General features: G+C 39.4%; 3 protein-coding genes, 1 long non-coding RNA gene and 1 other non-coding gene across 5 annotated transcripts; 4 read left to right on the top strand and 1 right to left on the bottom strand.

Annotated features, from left to right (window-relative positions):
* Window positions 1–1,034: 1,034 nt before the first annotated feature.
* LOC108951230 (uncharacterized) lies at window positions 1,035–2,388 on the top strand. The gene is made up of 3 exons (XR_010491313.1): window positions 1,035–1,213; window positions 1,309–1,374; window positions 1,460–2,388. It is a non-coding gene; the product is annotated as an uncharacterized LOC108951230 (long non-coding RNA).
* Window positions 2,389–2,918: 530 nt separating this feature from the next.
* TRNAL-UAG (transfer RNA leucine (anticodon UAG)) lies at window positions 2,919–2,998 on the top strand. The gene has a single exon. It is a non-coding gene; the product is annotated as a tRNA-Leu (tRNA).
* Window positions 2,999–4,577: 1,579 nt separating this feature from the next.
* Window positions 4,578–8,784, top strand: LOC103996774 (small ribosomal subunit protein uS11y). Its single transcript, XM_009417761.3, has 6 exons — window positions 4,578–4,664; window positions 4,991–5,113; window positions 5,199–5,244; window positions 6,486–6,571; window positions 6,661–6,790; window positions 8,519–8,784. Exons 1-6 carry the CDS (start codon window positions 4,662–4,664, stop codon window positions 8,584–8,586), a joined length of 456 nt encoding a protein of 151 aa, XP_009416036.1. The 5' UTR covers window positions 4,578–4,661; the 3' UTR covers window positions 8,587–8,784.
* Window positions 8,785–9,908: 1,124 nt separating this feature from the next.
* On the bottom strand, window positions 9,909–11,182 carry LOC135622356 (uncharacterized). The gene has a single exon (XM_065124129.1). The coding sequence runs from the start codon at window positions 11,062–11,064 to the stop codon at window positions 10,201–10,203; it is 864 nt and encodes a 287-aa protein (XP_064980201.1). The 5' UTR covers window positions 11,065–11,182; the 3' UTR covers window positions 9,909–10,200.
* A 3,559-nt stretch (window positions 11,183–14,741) lies between these two features.
* LOC135621989 (uncharacterized protein At3g28850-like) lies at window positions 14,742–16,501 on the top strand. The gene has a single exon (XM_065123612.1). It carries the CDS (start codon window positions 14,801–14,803, stop codon window positions 16,040–16,042), a length of 1,242 nt encoding a protein of 413 aa, XP_064979684.1. The 5' UTR covers window positions 14,742–14,800; the 3' UTR covers window positions 16,043–16,501.
* Window positions 16,502–18,435: the final 1,934 nt, after the last annotated feature.

Here is an 18,435-nt window from a genome sequence, read left to right as displayed (position 1 = left end):
AACGCTCCAGGTGGCAGCGCCGCGTGGCGCCGCCTCCAACGGTATACTTCCAGTTTCCTCCGAGCTGGCCATGCATAATAAAGCGAGGGAGCGGTCTCAGTGCTTCTCCTCGCTCTTTCGTCGAGTGGGCCGAGGGATGGTGGAGACGGAGGTCGACGCGGTGTGGGACCCCGCGAGCGAGAGCGGCAACAGGAGCATCTCCAGGAAGCGGCGCACGAGCGAGTTGCTTGGTAGGCTTCAAAAGAAGAGCTTGCAGGGTCGGGAAGAGAGTTCACTTCGTGGAGTAAGCGAACATTCATCTTCTTCTAAGCCCATGTCAGGTGTTTATCTTTATATTGAGAACTTCGTTCTTGCATATGTTCATGTATGGAACATAAAGGCCCGACTTGGTTACGCCGACACCAATGCAAAAGGTAAGAATCTTAAAAATCAGCAAAAACTTTTCTCATAGGAAAGAAGGCTATGGAGGGATGGAGTTCAAGGACCAGAGTTCATTTGCATCCAGTACTCTGTTACTTTATTCAGCTTTGTTCTTGCTGTGCTATGATGATTCTTCATAATGTTGTCATTCCAAATGAACAGACTTGAACTTGAATCAGTCTTCTTTGCAACTTTCGTTTCCTTTATTATTCTTTCCTGCATAAGAATGCTGGGTATAGTGAATATGATTACTGCTGATGTACATATACGGAATGGGCTAGTATTCATTGAATGTATAACTCACAAAGTTTGTGGTGCTCTCATGAATGTCTTTGCTAAAGGATACAAGTGCTGGTTGCAATTGTGGTGGAAGTCACACTGCTGCAGACAATGTAGTGGAAGAACGAGCACAGATCAAACATGATTTTGAATCGGTTGCATCAAGGATCAAGCTTCCCAGTGATCACTCTTTCCCGAATGGTAGCAGAGCGAAACAGAGATCGACTGAGGTAGAAGTTTCTGTATCCCATCTGCTATGATCCTCTTGATAACTACACTGAAATCTCAGCTTTCTTAGCAGGCCGAGAAGGAAGAAAGGAGATTGCCCAGGGTGTTAGCTGATAGAGAGTCAGCTCGGCAGACCATCCTTCGGCGGCAGGTGAGATTTCGTGATGTGTTTTCTCTTGTATAATTCTTGTGATTTATGCTTTGTGTGACCTGTTTTTAGGCCCTCAGGAAGGAGCTGAAGAGAAGAGTTGTTGATTTGTCATTGCAGAATGAGAACATGAAGATGGTAAGCAGAGTATGAGATTTGACCTCCCCAACTGTTTTGCTGATGCAGTGATCAACTTTGAGTGATTCCGATTGATGCTATGGAGTTGATTGTAGGAGAAGGACTTGGCTGCGAAAGAGTACCTTTCACTTAAGGGCGCAAACGAACACCTAAAAGAGCAGGTTTGACATCTGCAACTAAATCTATCTCAACTGCACCAAGCTGAATTAGTGGGATGGAAATGAGAACTTTCTCCTGCTTGTTTAGATTGCTGAGACACAGAGGTTTCAGATGGCTGCATCCGCAGTGATGGAGTCACCATCGTCCTCAACAATCAAGCACCACCCTTTCGTATACGGGAAATCGCCTATGGTCCCATTCATGTATCCTTCTCGGCCTTCCCTCACTTTTGGGCAAGTGAATCCAAACGGTGGATCAGTGCCGCCTCATTGCATGCGGCCTTGCGCTTGGTCTTATCCATTTCATCACCAAGTCTCAAGATCAGCACCATGTTTTCATGCATTCGGAAACGACGATGTCGGAGACATTGCCAGTAAGCGTCATGTACTGATGCAGTCTTGTAGGAGACCGTACCACAGAGAAAGAGTTCCTCTCCATGGCAGCGATGTGAAGGAGAACACTTCGTTAGCGACTACCGGAGAGCGGGTCCTTAGAGGCTCTTCACATGGAGGCAAAGGTCGGCCGGAGAAACTCCATGGTGCTTTCACTTGCCTCCCTCGTAACTTATCGAGCATGGTGTCGGTGATGGCGGCAACGGAGGCAAGGAAGACGAGGAAGCAGCTGATGAAGTCGAAGCAATCTCAAGGAAGACCGGCAGAAACGCACGGGTAAACCATAAACCCGGAGATAGTGTTCATGGATCTCGATCAGCTGTAGAGGAGTTAATTTGAGGTTACCATCTGACAAGGCATTACATTGAGGGAGGGATGATACGAACAAGGCTCATCACCTTCCTTCAATATTCCAGCATTTGAGCTTCTGCAGGGTTACCACATCAAATTATAGCAGGCCGTCTTGTACTAGTGCAGATCGATACACAAGGGGAGAAGTTGATGTTATGTATCAGTCAGTCATCTTTATGTGATTGCATCTGCATAAAATATCAGAGTTCCACAATGTTGAAGATGCAAATCAACAGTTTATTGGCATTGGACTGTTGTGGTGCTTTGCATTGCATGAGGAAGATTTTAGGTGGACTCTTTAGACATGATGGTTCATCATTTTTCTCAAAACCTTGTATTTTAGTGCTCCAAACTCTTTAGACATGACTGTTGATAACCAATCTTGCTCGTCAGATAATCACCTTAGAGACATTGACGTGAAAAGAAATGATTGAATCTAGACAACAACATATGGGTGATTTGGGCCTATCGACCGCCATGGTTAATAGTTCATGATAGATTTATTTGAACAGATCCTATCAATCGTTATGGATTATTATCGACAGGAGCTTTTTCAAACTTGTCTATTTCTTTGTCGCTCATGTCTTAAGTTCAGAATATGAAAGGATGGTAGACTTTAAGTAATTGAAAGGGAAAACTGACAGGCCATAACAGTGTGGAGATTCTCTGAACCGAAGCTTATATCAAGGAAGAACAATGGAGAAGAATATGTTCACATTAATATTTCTTCGTATACTATTGTTGTGTTGTTCTCGACAGATGTATTATTAAATAATAAAAATCTTTAAACATTATCAACAAGTGACAGTTTGGCCGAGTGGTCTAAGGCGCCAGATTTAGGCTCTGGTCCGAAAGGGCGTGGGTTCAAATCCCACAGCTGTCATCGGAATTAATATTTAGTATATTTTATGTTTTTTCCTAAACAAAACTCAATATTGAGGTATAATATATTTTTCTATAGCCATCAATTTTCTTTTATAATTTTTGTTTATTTTGCTGAGACAAAACTAAACACTTAGAGAGAGAATATATATTAACTCCTTGATCTTGAAAAAAAAAATCTAAAATATTTAAGATTGATATGGAACGAAGATGATCGATATCTATACTCGACAGTCATCAGATACTTCAAGCATACGGGAGATATATGATCCGATATCCCAAGAATACGCAATCAATATGTATCTAATATTTTAACGTCACATAGATGACATATTGATATCATATAATCAAATTAGTAAGATTATTATCGTATTATGGATTCACATGTGGCATAATCACGATCGAGCCTAACAGAGACACGTAATTACTCCCCATAATCGATACTAGTTATGAGTTTAAATAGCTTTGTGAGCCTGTTGTAAAAATGGCTCCCAAATGCATTCCCATAATATAATTAAATACTATTCTTAAACTTTTGTTTGAATACTCTAAACCCCATAATAATTTAAGCATAAGAAAGGCATTTGTCATGAATGCCCATGATATAATTTTATATAGTTTAACGATCTCAAAGTCAGATAAAAAAATTATTAGTCAAAATTAAACTAAGATAAACGCAGAAAGCCTCAGTTGGCTCTGAATCAACATTCCATCTTAGATTAAAAAATTGATTTGAATATTATAGTTCTAAATCCTACATCTCTCGTAAAAGTTTAAATTATTTTTTAAAATTTTTCAAAATTAAGCTTAATATTTGGAGGGAAAAAAATTATTTTAATTCATTAATCTTAAAAAGAGTATTAAAAGTAGTTAGAGTGAATTCCTAAAAAATTCTAGCATAGTACCCTTGATCATATAAAAAGATTATTTTACTCCTATATCATTACCCTGTGTCTCTGCACTACATCGCCCCTAATTGCCTTGCCCTCATGTGTGAAAGGAGAGGGGGTTCTATAGCGATAATCGTCACACGAGCAAGAGCACAAGCAACAATGATGGCCCTCACATGAGCAGGGCAGGTGGTACAAGATGACGACAACCCTTGCATGAGCAGGACGACCCTCGCTTGAGCAGGGCAGGTGGTATAAGGTGGCGACGTAATAGACGTAGAGGCAGATCTGAGCTGAGGTAAAAATAAATCATTAATAAAAAAAATTCTACGATAATTTTTAAAATTGGGACACTGGAAATTTATCAAATATACAAGATTTTTTTCAAAAATTCATCCAAGTAGTTAAATATTTTGTAATTCTATATATTTTTAGCTCAAACCAACTTATATTAACTATATATATTTTAGACCAAAATATTGTCTGGAGTGTTATATACGGAATATATAAACATCTTCATGTGCAACTTTTCTTAATGAAATTAACAGATGAATATAAATTACGCGTCGTTCTAAATGAAATCATGAGATCAATTAACCTGCTAAAGCCCATCCAAAATTAAGTCCAATGGCCCATCAATGGGGGTATTATAGTAATTCGGGGCACCACGACCCGCTGGGAGCGCTATAAAATGCGGTGGCGAGTTAGGGTTTTGGTCTCTCGTTCTCCGTACTTCTCGCCGTCGTCCTCACCCTCGCCTCCCGTGCTTCAACCATGGTAAGCGATACGAGTTGTGGCCTTGCTCCAGTTCTTCCAGAGATCTCAACTTGTTTTATCTTGCTCTTTTCTCTTTTAATGAAGTGCAGGTTCTAGTTCTTGTTTCTCCAGCTTTGGTTTTGACCTGTTTTGATGGTTGCATCGTGTCATTGGATCTTGTAGATGTTACAATGTTTCATCTTTAGACTATGGATTATTGTTTTGATCGATAATTGTGTATTTGTGCTGACATTTAGACGTGTTTATGCATATAAGAACTTGTATGCTCTGTTCTTCTCTGATCTAATTTTAGATTCAGCTGGTTAATTGAGTTTATGGATCTGCAGTCTGGAAGAAAGAAGACTAGGGAGCCCAAAGAAGACAATGTGACGCTTGGGCCAGCCGTACGGGAAGGGGAGCAAGTGTTTGGTGTTGCTCACATCTTTGCGTCGTTCAATGATACTTTCATTGTAAGATACAATTGGCTTCTTTTTCTATAGAATGCATATGATTTCTTGTGCGTCAATAACTTGTTATTTTTTGTTTGACCTGCAGCATGTTACAGATTTGTCTGGGAGGGAAACACTCGTTCGTATTACAGGTTTCTTCTAAATTCCTGTAATTCTGTGCATGGGATGAGATCATATGAAGCTTTCTCCCGCATCATTATATTAGCAATTTGGCTTGATTTTTTTGGTAGCATGACTATCTCGTGCTGTGTAATCTAAATGGATTGTTGTTTTAGGTTTAGCTGTGGCATGTGGTACACCTAAAAACCATCGTCATAAAATTAATGGTTGTTTTGGATACATTATGTAAGATGGGCAGTCGTAAATATGAAGTGATAATTGAATAGTCATGGATACTTGTTTTGCGATTAAATTTTGTTGGAAAACTAATATCAGACTTCCTTCATATGCTTGGCATGCACCACTCCATTTGAATGCTTGAATTTTATATCTGCATTTGTTCATGCAATTTGATGTATGTGCTTGATATCCTACGCGTGGCCCTTAAGATCGCCTTCCTTTTACTTTATGGAAGCGTTTTGAGTCATAACCACGCCATATCAATGTTGTGGTTGCAAGGAGTTTTTCCTTGGGACCTGTTCTTACTCCATTCAAATTTCGGGCCCACTTTTAATTGGCATTTGATATTTCTCAATCACTCTGTAGTTGAGCAGCATTACTTTTGCTGCTCATCTATTGTGATTCAGTGAAGATCTCTTGCTAATGATCTTATGAAGTGCCTGTATCTTGGGAGAGGAATACATTCTGATTGAAATTGAATCTTTCTGATGTAGCATAACTAAGAAATGTGTCTCTTGTCAAAGTTCATTTATGATTCTTTTAGTAATTCAGCAGTTCACTGAAGTAACTCCTATTTAGATGATTTTATGGGTAATTTAGCAGTTCATGGGAGGACCTCCTATTTAGAAAAGGATCTTCAATTGTTTTCTTTTTTGTTTTTCTTTTGGGAGGCTTATACAGTAACAATGTGTAGAGTGCAACGGATACTTTGAACAATTCGTGACCATGATAACATTAATCATTGTGCATAAAATATTTTCTGAATCTGTAACCGTGTATAGAATGTAATGGGTACAGTGAACAATGCTTGACCATGATATAGCAAATATGGCTTAATTAATACTCTCTGTTGATCGCCAATCTTGGATATCCTATTGTAGAACATTTTCTTCTACTGACATGCATGGACACATCTGATAGGTCTCTAATATTCTTCCTGCTTCCCCCTTTCTCTCTTCTTATTTCTGATTGTGTAATATTTTATTTTTATTGGATAAAGGGTTCTATAAGACTGATGTTTTGGTGCTTGCAGGTGGTATGAAGGTCAAAGCTGACAGGGATGAATCATCTCCATATGCAGCCATGCTTGCAGCACAAGATGTTGCACAGAGATGCAAGGTCTTCCATTTAGCCACTTTAATTTCTGATTTTTTGATATCTCAATATCTGTGTGTTGATATATCTTTTGTTATCCGTAACTTCCATAGGAATTGGGGATTACTGCTTTGCACATTAAGTTGCGGGCTACTGGTGGGAATAAGACAAAAACGCCTGGTCCTGGTGCTCAGTCTGCTCTCAGGGCACTTGCTCGCTCTGGAATGAAAATTGGGCGTATTGGTAAGTCTTATTTTACTGCTTAAAACTGTCTCTGTTTCCTGTTGTGTGCCACAATTGTTATATCAACTGGTTTGGCATTTCTTGCTATGTAAGATGTTTGCTGTTTCTAAAGACATATTTATAGCCTCAGTATTAGTTGTGCCAATATTGATTTGGCAGTTTGTTGTTTACAATCTATGTGATGCTTGCAGTTGTGTAGGAAAATTCTATGTAACTGTGAAAATGAGTAAATGAATTTAATGCTTGAGATGCCATTGTCATCATTTTTGGGGGGTTCCTCTGATTTGGGCTTTTGTAAATTATGTAGTGGCTATGAGTGTCGAGAAGTTTTGATTTTTGTGATTCGTGACTGTTGAAGGGTCTCCATAATCCTTTTCATACTTGGGCAAAACTGTTGCTGTCGACCTTGCCTCAGTAATTTGTATAACTATGTATTATGACTTTTGGTTTCATCCGGAAACTTGGGACTGATTATGATTCTATTGAAGACATGTTATTGTTTGAATTGATTTTTTGGACTGTTACGTGTCACTAGATGAGTAGATGGAACTGCAGTGAACAATTTACAATTAACATATTGGATTAGCATAAAGTCATAGACTCTTATCAGCTAAGATTTTTTGCTTTCACATGTACTTGTGTTTGTTCTGAAACCTTAATTGGTTCTTGATGTATGCCTTCTAATATTATGCAAGAAATTCTTTTGCACCTTAAAAAATTAAATTTGCAACTTATCAGAAGTAATTTTAGTGGGTTTCACTTTTCATTGTGTATTCCTGAATTGGGAGATACTTTTCTATATGTTGGTAGTTAAGTGTGAATTATTATTGGTACAAAAACATGATTTTAAAAAGGGTATGTACGACAAATATTGCTGATGTGGTATACACTCAGAAATCTTATTATTGTGGTATCATTTTTTTCAAACTACTTGTTGGTGTTACGTAAATATAGTCTATGTTAGCCATTTATGCGGTACAAATGCATATATTGCTAGATCTCTTTCACTATTTGCATCCTCTGTGTGGCACTGCCATGCATGGGAAATCTATTAGCTCATGTGTTTCACATATCATGAAAATGCAAGCACCTCCAATGTATGTTTTATCTTATTTCTCTTTCCACTATTTCTAATGTTTAGTAGTATGGTAGATGTGATATTCATTACTTGAACATGTTCCATTTCTTTTATATTATCACTAAAATCAGTTATTAAATTTGAGAGCTATTGCATAAATATTTAATTTGGATGTAGAATATAATTTCAACGGACAAGTCATGCTGATTTGGATGTTCAAATTTGTCAGATTGATTTACCTGAAGTTATTTAATTGTCAGAAAATGCTTCTGCATACTTGGTGGGTAAACCCTTATTGGTATGCCATAAACATCACTACACACTGTTACTATGTTTTATATGTTGGAAATCTTCCTTCAAGGTCTTCCATATAAACTACACCATGCTGATTCTGGTGGTGCCTAATTAACTAAAGTGAAAGTGTTGGTCCGGCGTACCAAAGTATGCCGGAGTAACATGGATTAACTCTTGATAAAGAAATGCTTTCTGTGTATGAAATCAGCAAAGTGCCATCTTTACACACTGCATATATACACCTCTCTGGGGTAGCATATCATTCGTCAGAGGGCCATAACAAGCTCTTTTCTTGATGATTGTTGCTACTTGCAAGTCTTTACTATTCTAAAGTGAGTTTGTTCTCTCGGTTGCAGAGGATGTAACTCCGATTCCAACAGACAGCACGCGCAGAAAGGGTGGAAGAAGAGGAAGGAGACTGTAGTTCATCAACTTCATCTGCATCAAGTTCATTCCCAGTGGTTTTGGGACGTAGTTTGGTCGTTATAAACAGTTATGTAGCTTTGAATGGTGAATTGCTTTATCTGTCATTTTGCCGAAAAATAACTTATGAATGTGCTTTGCTACTTTTGAGGTGAACATTCAGCTTTTATTATGATGAAAGCTACAGGAATTGCTTTGATGCTGTGATTTCCATCAATTTTATGGTATTTCATTTCACAGTTAACTTTAGTTGGTATTAAGCAAATCCTCATCTTCGAATCATTGATCATATGATCCATTATCCTGTATTTCCAACCTCCAATCACGTTAGTTGAGTTTGCCTTTTACGTTTTTGTCTCTTCCCATCTTTGATTTGGTTTTATATGAAATCTAAGATTCGACAATAATTGATTTCAATATGCAGCGAGTGATACTTGAAATGCTTTCTATCATAGAAGTCTCACTGTTGGAATCTCTCTATGCGACTCAATGTAGTTGGAAGTAGTTGCATTATGGTCTCCTACCTGTGCTCATATTCCTCTCCTTTGATGCCTACACCACCAAATTGTGTTCCTATCACTGCTGGAGACGTCTTATCTAGTCATTGCGTTCATCTGCCTGCGTTTGTCATCTTCTCCATTTAGTCTTTTTAGTTCACGTAGCGTGGCATCTTCTCCAGAGAGAGAGATTTGGGTAGGGTACTTTGTAACACATGTCTCGATCACCAGAGAAAAGGGTCTGTAAAAATTAATAAAAAATTACAGAATAATTTTTTAATATTGCTAGGTTATACTCGATTAAGATTCCAAGAATTGTGTCATGCTTAATTCTACAATGGAGTATAACACAATTCATTGACGAGCTTATCACTGTAAAGTTTGTGCAGCTCAACTCGGACTTCAACTATTAAAGGAAAATATAATATCAATAATTTCTTCATTATTCATTTCAAAATTTCCTTATTTTAGAGGTTTTAGTAGTCCAATTTGGAATATGTTTGTCCGACTCACATCACACTTTGACAATCGAAGAAAAATATAATATAAATAATTACACCATTGAATTTTTCTAATTTTTAGTTTAATTTAATGAAAAATGAATTACGTTTTAGTATTGTTAGTGTTTGTCTTGCAGAATGGTTTCGGTATTTCAAATATTTTATATAGATGATAAGCTAAAACCACAAGAATGCAATCTACCGGCAGGCCACAACTTGTTTGAGCCTTGAAATCTCATCTCATCTCATCTCATCTCATCCTGGAATAGTTTTGAGATAACTCACGATATTGTCTTCTTTCTTAATTGATTGACGTTGATTCCAAGTAAAAAGAAACTCCCAACAAATGTAAGATTGAGACAAGTATCATTATATTACATGAAGCAAGCAGCAAAACAGGGGAAGCCACGCGTCTGTCCGCGTATTTACAATCCCCCCCCACACTAAATACCGCCGAAATAGGGGACAACAACAACAAACCAAAAGCACACAACAAAAACAGAAAACAAAAACAGCAGTACGTATCAACCATTGCGTGCGGGGCGTAGAGAGAAACAGAAACAGAAACAGAAACAGAAACAGCATCAGAATCCTGCGAGGGAGAGGCCGGTATTACCGCTACCGCTCCGCGTCTTCCCGCGACCCCAACGACCGCCGCCCGCCCAGCTCCGTCGCCTCCCCATCCAACGGCCCCAGGTCGACCGACACGTCCCCGTCCCCGCCCCACGACGCCGGCCGCCGCCCCGACGCGAACCGCATCATCGATCCTAGCCCCGGCACCTCCAACCGTGGCTCCGCCGCCGTCCTCCTATCCACCGCCGCCTTGGCCGGCGAATCCACCGGCACGGTCTCCGACGCGGCGCTCCTACGCCGCTGCTTTGTCCCACCGCAGAAGAACATCGCCCAACAGCCGGAAGGTGCCGCCGCCTCCTCCTCTTGCTCCGGCGGTCCGCGGCACTGCCTCCGGTACCGGTCCCGTTCCCTCTCGGACAGGACCTTTCCGATGCAGGACACCTTGGGCGAACCCGGCTCTTCGTCGGGCAGCGCGGACTTGCGGCCCTCTCCGCCGCGGTCGGGGCGAGGAGGTTTCTTGGGGAAGATGGGGGCGTTGGCGGGGCGGCGGCCGCTGCGGCCGAGGTACCCGGAGTGGTGCTGGATCTTCCCGGGGATGCCGATGATGGGGGGCTTCGCCTGGAGGCCGCCGGAGAAACGCTGCGAGTTGGATCGGGGCCTGGAGGCGGGGTTAGCGTGCTGCTGCTGCGCCTGCGCCTTCGGGTTCGTGTTCCCCTTGGTCGAGTCGTCGCGCTCGTAGACGGCGGCGCCGCCCACCTCTGCCCAGAACAGCTCGCGTCCGCTGCCGATCCGCACCAAGATAGACTCCGGCGGGAGGTCCGGGTCATCGGCCCCGATCTGGGTCTCGCAGGCCACCTTGGTTTCCCCGCCGCCACACACGAGGGCTTCAAGATCTTTTACTTGCGGCATGGCCGATCAAGACGATTCCAATACAACCACAGCAACAGGAGAAGAAGACGACGAAACGTTGGCGGCGAGAGGTGGAGCGAAGACGGTGTCTTAAAGACGCCAAGGGTATTTTTCGTAAATGTCTCCCCATAACCCCCTCCCCCCTCCTTTTGACTCAATAATTCATGCAAATCCGATTTGATCTTCACGTACGGATATATATATATATATATATATATATATATATATATATATATATATATATATATATATATATATATATATATATATATATACCCTCATTTACGTAATACCTGCGGATGGCTTTTTTATTTTTTAGATAAAATATAAGAAGTATATATAATATATTACTCGACTCATCCCCATTCCATTCTAGAAACGGGTGCAGGCAGGCATGAGACGTAGCGTGGTCCGGTTTCTTCTTCTACGTGAGTCACCACGGGAGTGCAAAACCTACTGCTCTGTTCTCGGCGGAGCACACAGGTTTTCCGACGATCTGTGACTCTAATCCGTCGCTTTTGTCGCGTCATCTTCGTCCTGATTCCCGACTCGTCCAATTTTGACCATTGCATCTCTGATTCATCACCACGAGGTCCAATGTTGACCAGAGTACGTAGAGGTTGTCACGATTTATGCACTGCATGAATGTTCGAGAGCTTGGCGGATTCTTCCAACTCACTTGTAGAGGAGTGAGTCAACCTACTTTCGACCTCATGCGCGGTGTTGAAGTAACTAATGGAGAAGATGTGAATAGAATGCATGAGCGAAGTCGAATTGACGATCAAAGTTGACTTTGTTGTACTATCACCACCATTTCACAAGTAAAATATCTGTACGAAAAAGAATATTCAATAAAGACTAAAAAATAAACTAATTTTATTTTATATTTTAAAAGATAACTAATAAAGAAAAATTTTAAACACAAAAAATTATATTACAAATTATCAAAATTTTTTTATCAACTAAAATAATAGACACCTTCGTTAGATCATCAAAGAGGACCCAAAGGCTTCCTTTCTAAGTCAGCAAGTCAGCGCCCCCCATTACTGAGCCGCCTCTCTTTTCCCACCCCTTGAAGCTTTTTCTTCACTCCTCCTTTTTTTTATACCTCTTTGTCAATGTGAAACCATCTTTTTCTTGGATAACACTTTCTTCAAATGGGCCCCAAATCATATATATATATATATATATATATATATATATATATATATATATATATATATATATATTCTGATAGATAATTCTCATATTAATTATTCACATGCATGTTTTTATCAAAAGAAAATTATATTAATGCTTTAGTGTCCTATGAAATGTGATCTTGTCCAAAATTGAAGCTAAATATGAAGGAATAAGCTCATTCAAAAGAAAAAAAAATAGAACCATGGTGTCACATCCCAACCTAACAACACAGTTAGCTGTTTGCTTCATGCCTCTACAACAATTGAGTAATACGAGAGTATGTGAGAGTATATATTAGGCTATTAATATCACCCAACCTTGATAACATGTTTAAATTATAAAATAATTTATCTAGTTATATTTAATTAGTAAGGAACTTTTACTTTTGGTTTAATGAAGATGTTATTGGCATCAAATTAGCTCAATGTGATTTGGACTTATATGTATAGAATTATTTAAGATATATTTAAAGTGAAAATATGAAGATGAAAACTTCGAGCTCCCAAAGAGATTGAGAGATTTTCCAAATTGGTTCATTGGACGCTCAATTTAGTAATTTAAAATAGTTAAATACAGTTAACAATGATAAAAAAATAATCTCATGACTATGTTAAAAGTAAGCATTTATATATAGTAATATAGGAACGGTATATTATGTGTAATATTCTCTAGGGACATCTTTTAACCGTTCTTAATTTATCACGATTTGATCTTTTTTTCATATATATTATCAGAGATAGCTCATAAATTATTTGTCTTAAGCAATATCCATACAGATAGACCGATGAGATGTAATTTTTGTCTTCTTATTCTAGCCAGAATGCGATGCATAGGATGCATACCGAATAATGATTAATCAATAATATCTTTTTATATAAATTATACTCTATAGTATGATAATTATTTGTTTAGTTCATCTACTTATCTAGTTGTGTTTGTTTTTCTTTTTCCTATGCTGGTTGTTGATGAAAAATCCACAAAAAGATTTTTTTTTTGTTTTATGCTAATTTAATACTTAATTTCATTTTTTGTATTCATGTAGTGTTGATGTCATTCCATTTCTAAAGAAAGCCACAGCATTAATAGCCAACAAGCCTTTGTCAACCTTTCTCCTTGAGTTCAGGGAAATGACAAACGCAAGTTAGGAAGAGAAGATGCATATAATGTAGCAATTAGGTGATGAAATGACAATAAAATTTAAGATATTAATGTGTATGCTTAAAATATCAATTAGTTAATTAGATCCTTACAAGTATAAAACATATTATTTGTGGTCCTATAGGCAATTGGATGGGTTGGTGGACTTTTTCTTGTAACTTGTTATTAGGTGTAACAACTCATTGATTTGGATCACATCCTCTACTCGTGATTATTATTATTATTATTATTATTATTATTACATCAATTAAGAGATAAAAAAATTCTTTTGATAGGATTATTCATTTTGTGATAGTTTATCGAAAAAATGAGTTTTTTACTTGAATATTTGAATCTGATGTGAATAAAGTATATATATATATATATATTCCTCGAGTAAAATATTAATTTTTTATATAAGCTGTAATATCTCAATTTAATTGCACATCAAATCTAAAACTTAAAATGATATATAAGATGATACACGATGTATTACTATTAATTTAGATTTAAATATTTTAAATCAATGATTTAGATTTAACAAAGTTAATAAGTTAGTTATATAATCTAATCAAATCGTCAGAGTTGATCTAATACATTTAAATGAGAAAAATTGTGATGCTATGATTTACTCATACTATTAAAACCTGAGAGATAACCTAATACGAAGCGAGAAAGACTATAACACTATGAATTATTCTTTCATGGCTAAGACTTTAATTAACTCATAAGAGATTGTTCTTTTATGCTTAAGCATTTTGTATCAATTGTCATTAGCATATTAATCGACACCTGTAATCATTTGATTTTATCCATAATATTTATTTTTTTAGAAAATTATGTTTAGTTTCTATAGAATCTTATGTATTATTATTGGTAATTATTGTTATTAATATTATTTAGTGTGGCTTATAGTTTAAAACGGGTGACTGTTGGGCCTTAAAAGAGAGCGCCCAAATGAGATCACTCCAAAGCCCATTTCTCGGGATTCGAATGAGACCGTTGGAAGACATTATTGCAGCGGAAGTAATAACTTTCCCACCCCCCTCGTGTTTACCCCATTCGACGCATCGCTAGTCTATTCGAGCTAAATGCTGGGATCCATATGAGTTCCGCAAAGCTTTCCGAGTAAACATTTCGGGCATCGGACCAGTAGGGTGGATAACTTCTCTACCTCCACCCGATCTCAGGCTTCGCTGGCACACTGGAGATAAGCAGTGGGTCCAGATGGTTTCCTCAAAGCTCCTTCGGGGTATAGGAAGCGGGTATGAACAGAAGAGTGTTTTAGAGCAACGAGAGACGGCGAGCGCCACTCCCGAACCGTTCACATTTCAAACCCACAACACTCCAACCGTACGCTTTTCTTCTCGCTTCAAGAGAAGGCGAAGCGGAAGAGGAGGCAGAGCAGGCGAATCAAATGGGCTGCATCTCCTCCAAACTCCTTGCCGCCGCGGACCTCGGCGAAGAGCTCCTATTCTCCGGCGACGCCAACCCCGCGGCCGGCGAATGCCCCAACCACTTCGTCTCCCTCACCTCCACCACCTACGGCGCCCTCAGCCTCGACCGCGGCGACGATGGAGCCAGCATCCCGGATGGGCCTGCAGGGACGGAAGTAGAACCGGAAGCAGCCACGAAGGTGGAGCGGGGGCGGCCGTCTCCCTCTCCCCATCTCGATGAAAAGAGGACCGTGGCGGAGGAGGAGCGCCCCTCCGAGGTCATCGACGCGCGGGAGCTAATGGGGGACCTCGCCGACGAGACCCCCAGCCGGTCCCCGTCGCAGAGGAAGAGGCCGCTGAAACCATCCCCGCCCGCTCACCGGTCGCCAGCGGTGAGGGCTGTGTTTTCGCCTGTCATGCCAAGGAGGTGGTTCGCCGGCAAGGAGAACACCCCGCTGCGGTCGGAGCCCAAAAGGTCGGATCTTGACGCCCACCGTATCTCGAAAGCCTTCCGTTCCTTAGACAACACACCTTGGGCCGGCCTTGCCTCGGCTATCTCGAAGAAATGCACTCCAAACAGCACAGGGAGCAAGCAATCGGAGAGGGATTCCGGTAATTCGAGGTTTAGGCGGAGTCTGGTTCCCTTGTTCGATCCGGAGCTTGTCGCTTTCTTCGAGAAAGAACACCACCAGGAAGGTGAGCAGACCAAGAAGGTGGTGCAAGGTAAGGTCTGCGATTCCGTTCTTTTGCTTCAGTCCTACGAGGAGAAGTGCCCCAGAGGAGGGGAGAACATCGTGGTCCTGTACACCACCACGCTCAGGGGAATCAGGAAGACCTTCGAGGACTGCAACACGGTCAGGTCCTTGTTCGAGTCCTACAGCGTCCATATCGTGGAGAGGGACATCTCCATGGACTCGGGGTACAGGGAGGAGCTGCGGGTGCTGATGGGGAAGAAGGAGGTGAAGGTCCCAGTTGTTTTCATCAAGGGCAGATGCGTCGGTGGCACAGAGGAGGTCCTGAGACTGGAAGAAGAAGCGAAGTTGGGGCTGATATTGGAGGGTCTCCCAAGAGCGACGAAGTGGTGTGACGGCTGCGGCGGGTTGCGGTTTGTGATGTGCATGGGCTGCAATGGCAGCTGCAAGGTGTTGGATTCCGAGAAGAAGAAAATGAAGTGCGGTGAGTGCAATGAGAATGGCTTGATTCATTGCCCCATGTGCTGCTGATAAGAATATGGAGGGAGATTGGACATTTCTTCTTTTTGACGCTTACACGAGGTTTGTAGTCATCCATCTTATACATCGTTTCCAGAATTAAATTGTTTGTGCTTCAAACCAACTGGTTGAACACGGGGATGTCATCTACAAGTCAAATAGGCAGTAGCACTGGGTTGATTGCCGTATCTACCCCAGAATGTAGCAGAAACTTCTATTGGATGTGTTTAATCAACCGTTTATGTTTGCGGTAAAGATCGACATGATATTTATCTTTAATTTGCTTAAAGATTCATCTCAAATTTTATTTGGACCTAACCTAACTTCAACTTTTCTTTTTTTATCTAACTTGTTTTAAGATTTCTAAGTTCCAGGTTACACATGAAAAAGGTTTTTGATTGAGAGTTTTGTGGAGAGGGAATGTCACAATCTTTGTCATACTCTCCAACACCTTCTTTTTATGTCATTGAATCTGTATGTTCTTCTGATATAATATAAACAGCATGTCTATGCACATGATTTGAGTCTACATTAAATCAGATGGACCTGCTGTTGAAAAGAATGCCTGTGATAGTCTTTGGATGTTATTGGATGTTATAAGCAAACAAGAAAGCTTGTGATAGTCTTTGTTTGAGCTACTTATGAATTATTTAGCACTATTTTTGTTCCCCTGTCTGATATGGGTTCTATCATAATCTTACAATGCATCTGTACTGTTTCTTCTTTCTGGTGCAGAAGCAATGCAAAGAGAACAAAGGGGAATCATTAATTCTGTTGCCTTTAAATTTTGATCTTATGTTATCACTAACTGGGCTTGTTTTTACTGGTCACGATTGCTTTTTTACTATTGGCGCAGCAGAGTTGACTAACATGGAATTTTAGGAAGAATATTGCAGAGTTGTTCATTCTTGGGGAGCTTTTTCTCTGATTCAAAAATTTTCTTGTATGCTCAGTGAAAAGCAACATGTTTCTAGAACATATTCTACTGCTATACCCGGTGATGACTTTAGGTCACCAGAATATTGGTGAATCCATGATGACGATTGAAGTCTCTTTTCTTGCTGTAACATGTATATCTCTTCTTTAAATTACAGCTTTTACTGAACCTGATACTTCTTGAAATGGTAGAATTGAGATTTGAAATTTTGTTTTTTTAATATGCTGCAAACTTTCTGATGGCAACTAATTGTGTTACATGGCTCATGTTGACTTTCAGTGCCACTGAATCTGGTTACTGATTACAATTCATATCACGGTTGGCTTTCACATACTTCCTGGAACCTGGGAGATGATTGTTGTTTATTTATTGATTATCAATTTATGGAAATTATACTTTTCTTACCAAAGAAGTCTTTGGTTGGGAATTTATGAACTGTTTTGTTGTTGTTTACGAGTTTAGTTAATCCTAATATTCTGACTTGGGTTGGTGGTTTTTTCTTCTTGTAAATGACTAGAAATATCTTCATACAAGTTTCTCTTTATGTTCAAAGTATGGTGCATTTAATCTGGTGAATATATTTCATCTTTTCCCAGTGCTAACATCATCCGGTCATTCTTCTATGACTTAGCTGAGGGTGAGACATATAAATTAGCTAGTATTCTAGAAATTGCTGATCTTTTAATTTGTATGGTCAAATCTACACAGAGAGGAAGACCAAACTTCCCTTGAAACTTATTGACATTTCCAGAGATGTTTTGTACCTATTACAAAATATATCTGAATACTCTATTGTCCATGCATATAGATAGAAGGGTACAAGTGCACTAATTGATTACCAAAAACATAAAGGCTACAATATTACCAGCACAACTGATAGTATCATTTATTGTTATGTGTATGGTTTATCATAGCACACTTTTGCTCTGAACAATATGTTTTCATTTCATAGGATTAAGCATCTCCTGGTAAATCTCTCCAGGATAATCTAAGGATTAAGCATTTCATAGGATCATTGGCTTCTATATTAATGACAATATACTAGTTACCCTTCAAAATCTCAAGTGCAATTGCATGAGTGAGAATCAAAGGACATTATAATTTCTTATCAGATGCCTATATCATTTATGGATTGGACATTCTCTAAATAACACAAAAGATACACTGATATCATGTTCTTTATAGAGGTCAATTGTGCTATAAATCCTAAGAAAAGAATATCCATGTGCTTATCTGTTGAAAGTTACCTGTTGGTTACTGCAGTGGATGAACTTTTCTTGTTCTATATTTGATGTTTTCCCAGTTGAGCATCAGCTTTTCTTTCTGAATTTGCCAGAGCTTTTTGTCTCATTTGATAGCTAATGCCTTGCTGCAGTTGTGTGTTAGTCTTTGCCAAGACCATATTGTGATTTTTTTTCCTAAATAGCCTGTGTTTTTATGACAAAGAAATCATTGACTAGATAATGAG

The sequence above is a fragment of the Musa acuminata genome, chromosome BXJ2-9, assembly GCF_036884655.1.
Source record: "Musa acuminata AAA Group cultivar baxijiao chromosome BXJ2-9, Cavendish_Baxijiao_AAA, whole genome shotgun sequence".
In the NCBI taxonomy this organism is placed as follows: Eukaryota; Viridiplantae; Streptophyta; class Magnoliopsida; order Zingiberales; family Musaceae; genus Musa; species Musa acuminata.
Note: the sequence above shows the minus strand (reverse complement) of the source record. Positions and strands in the feature narration are given on the sequence as shown.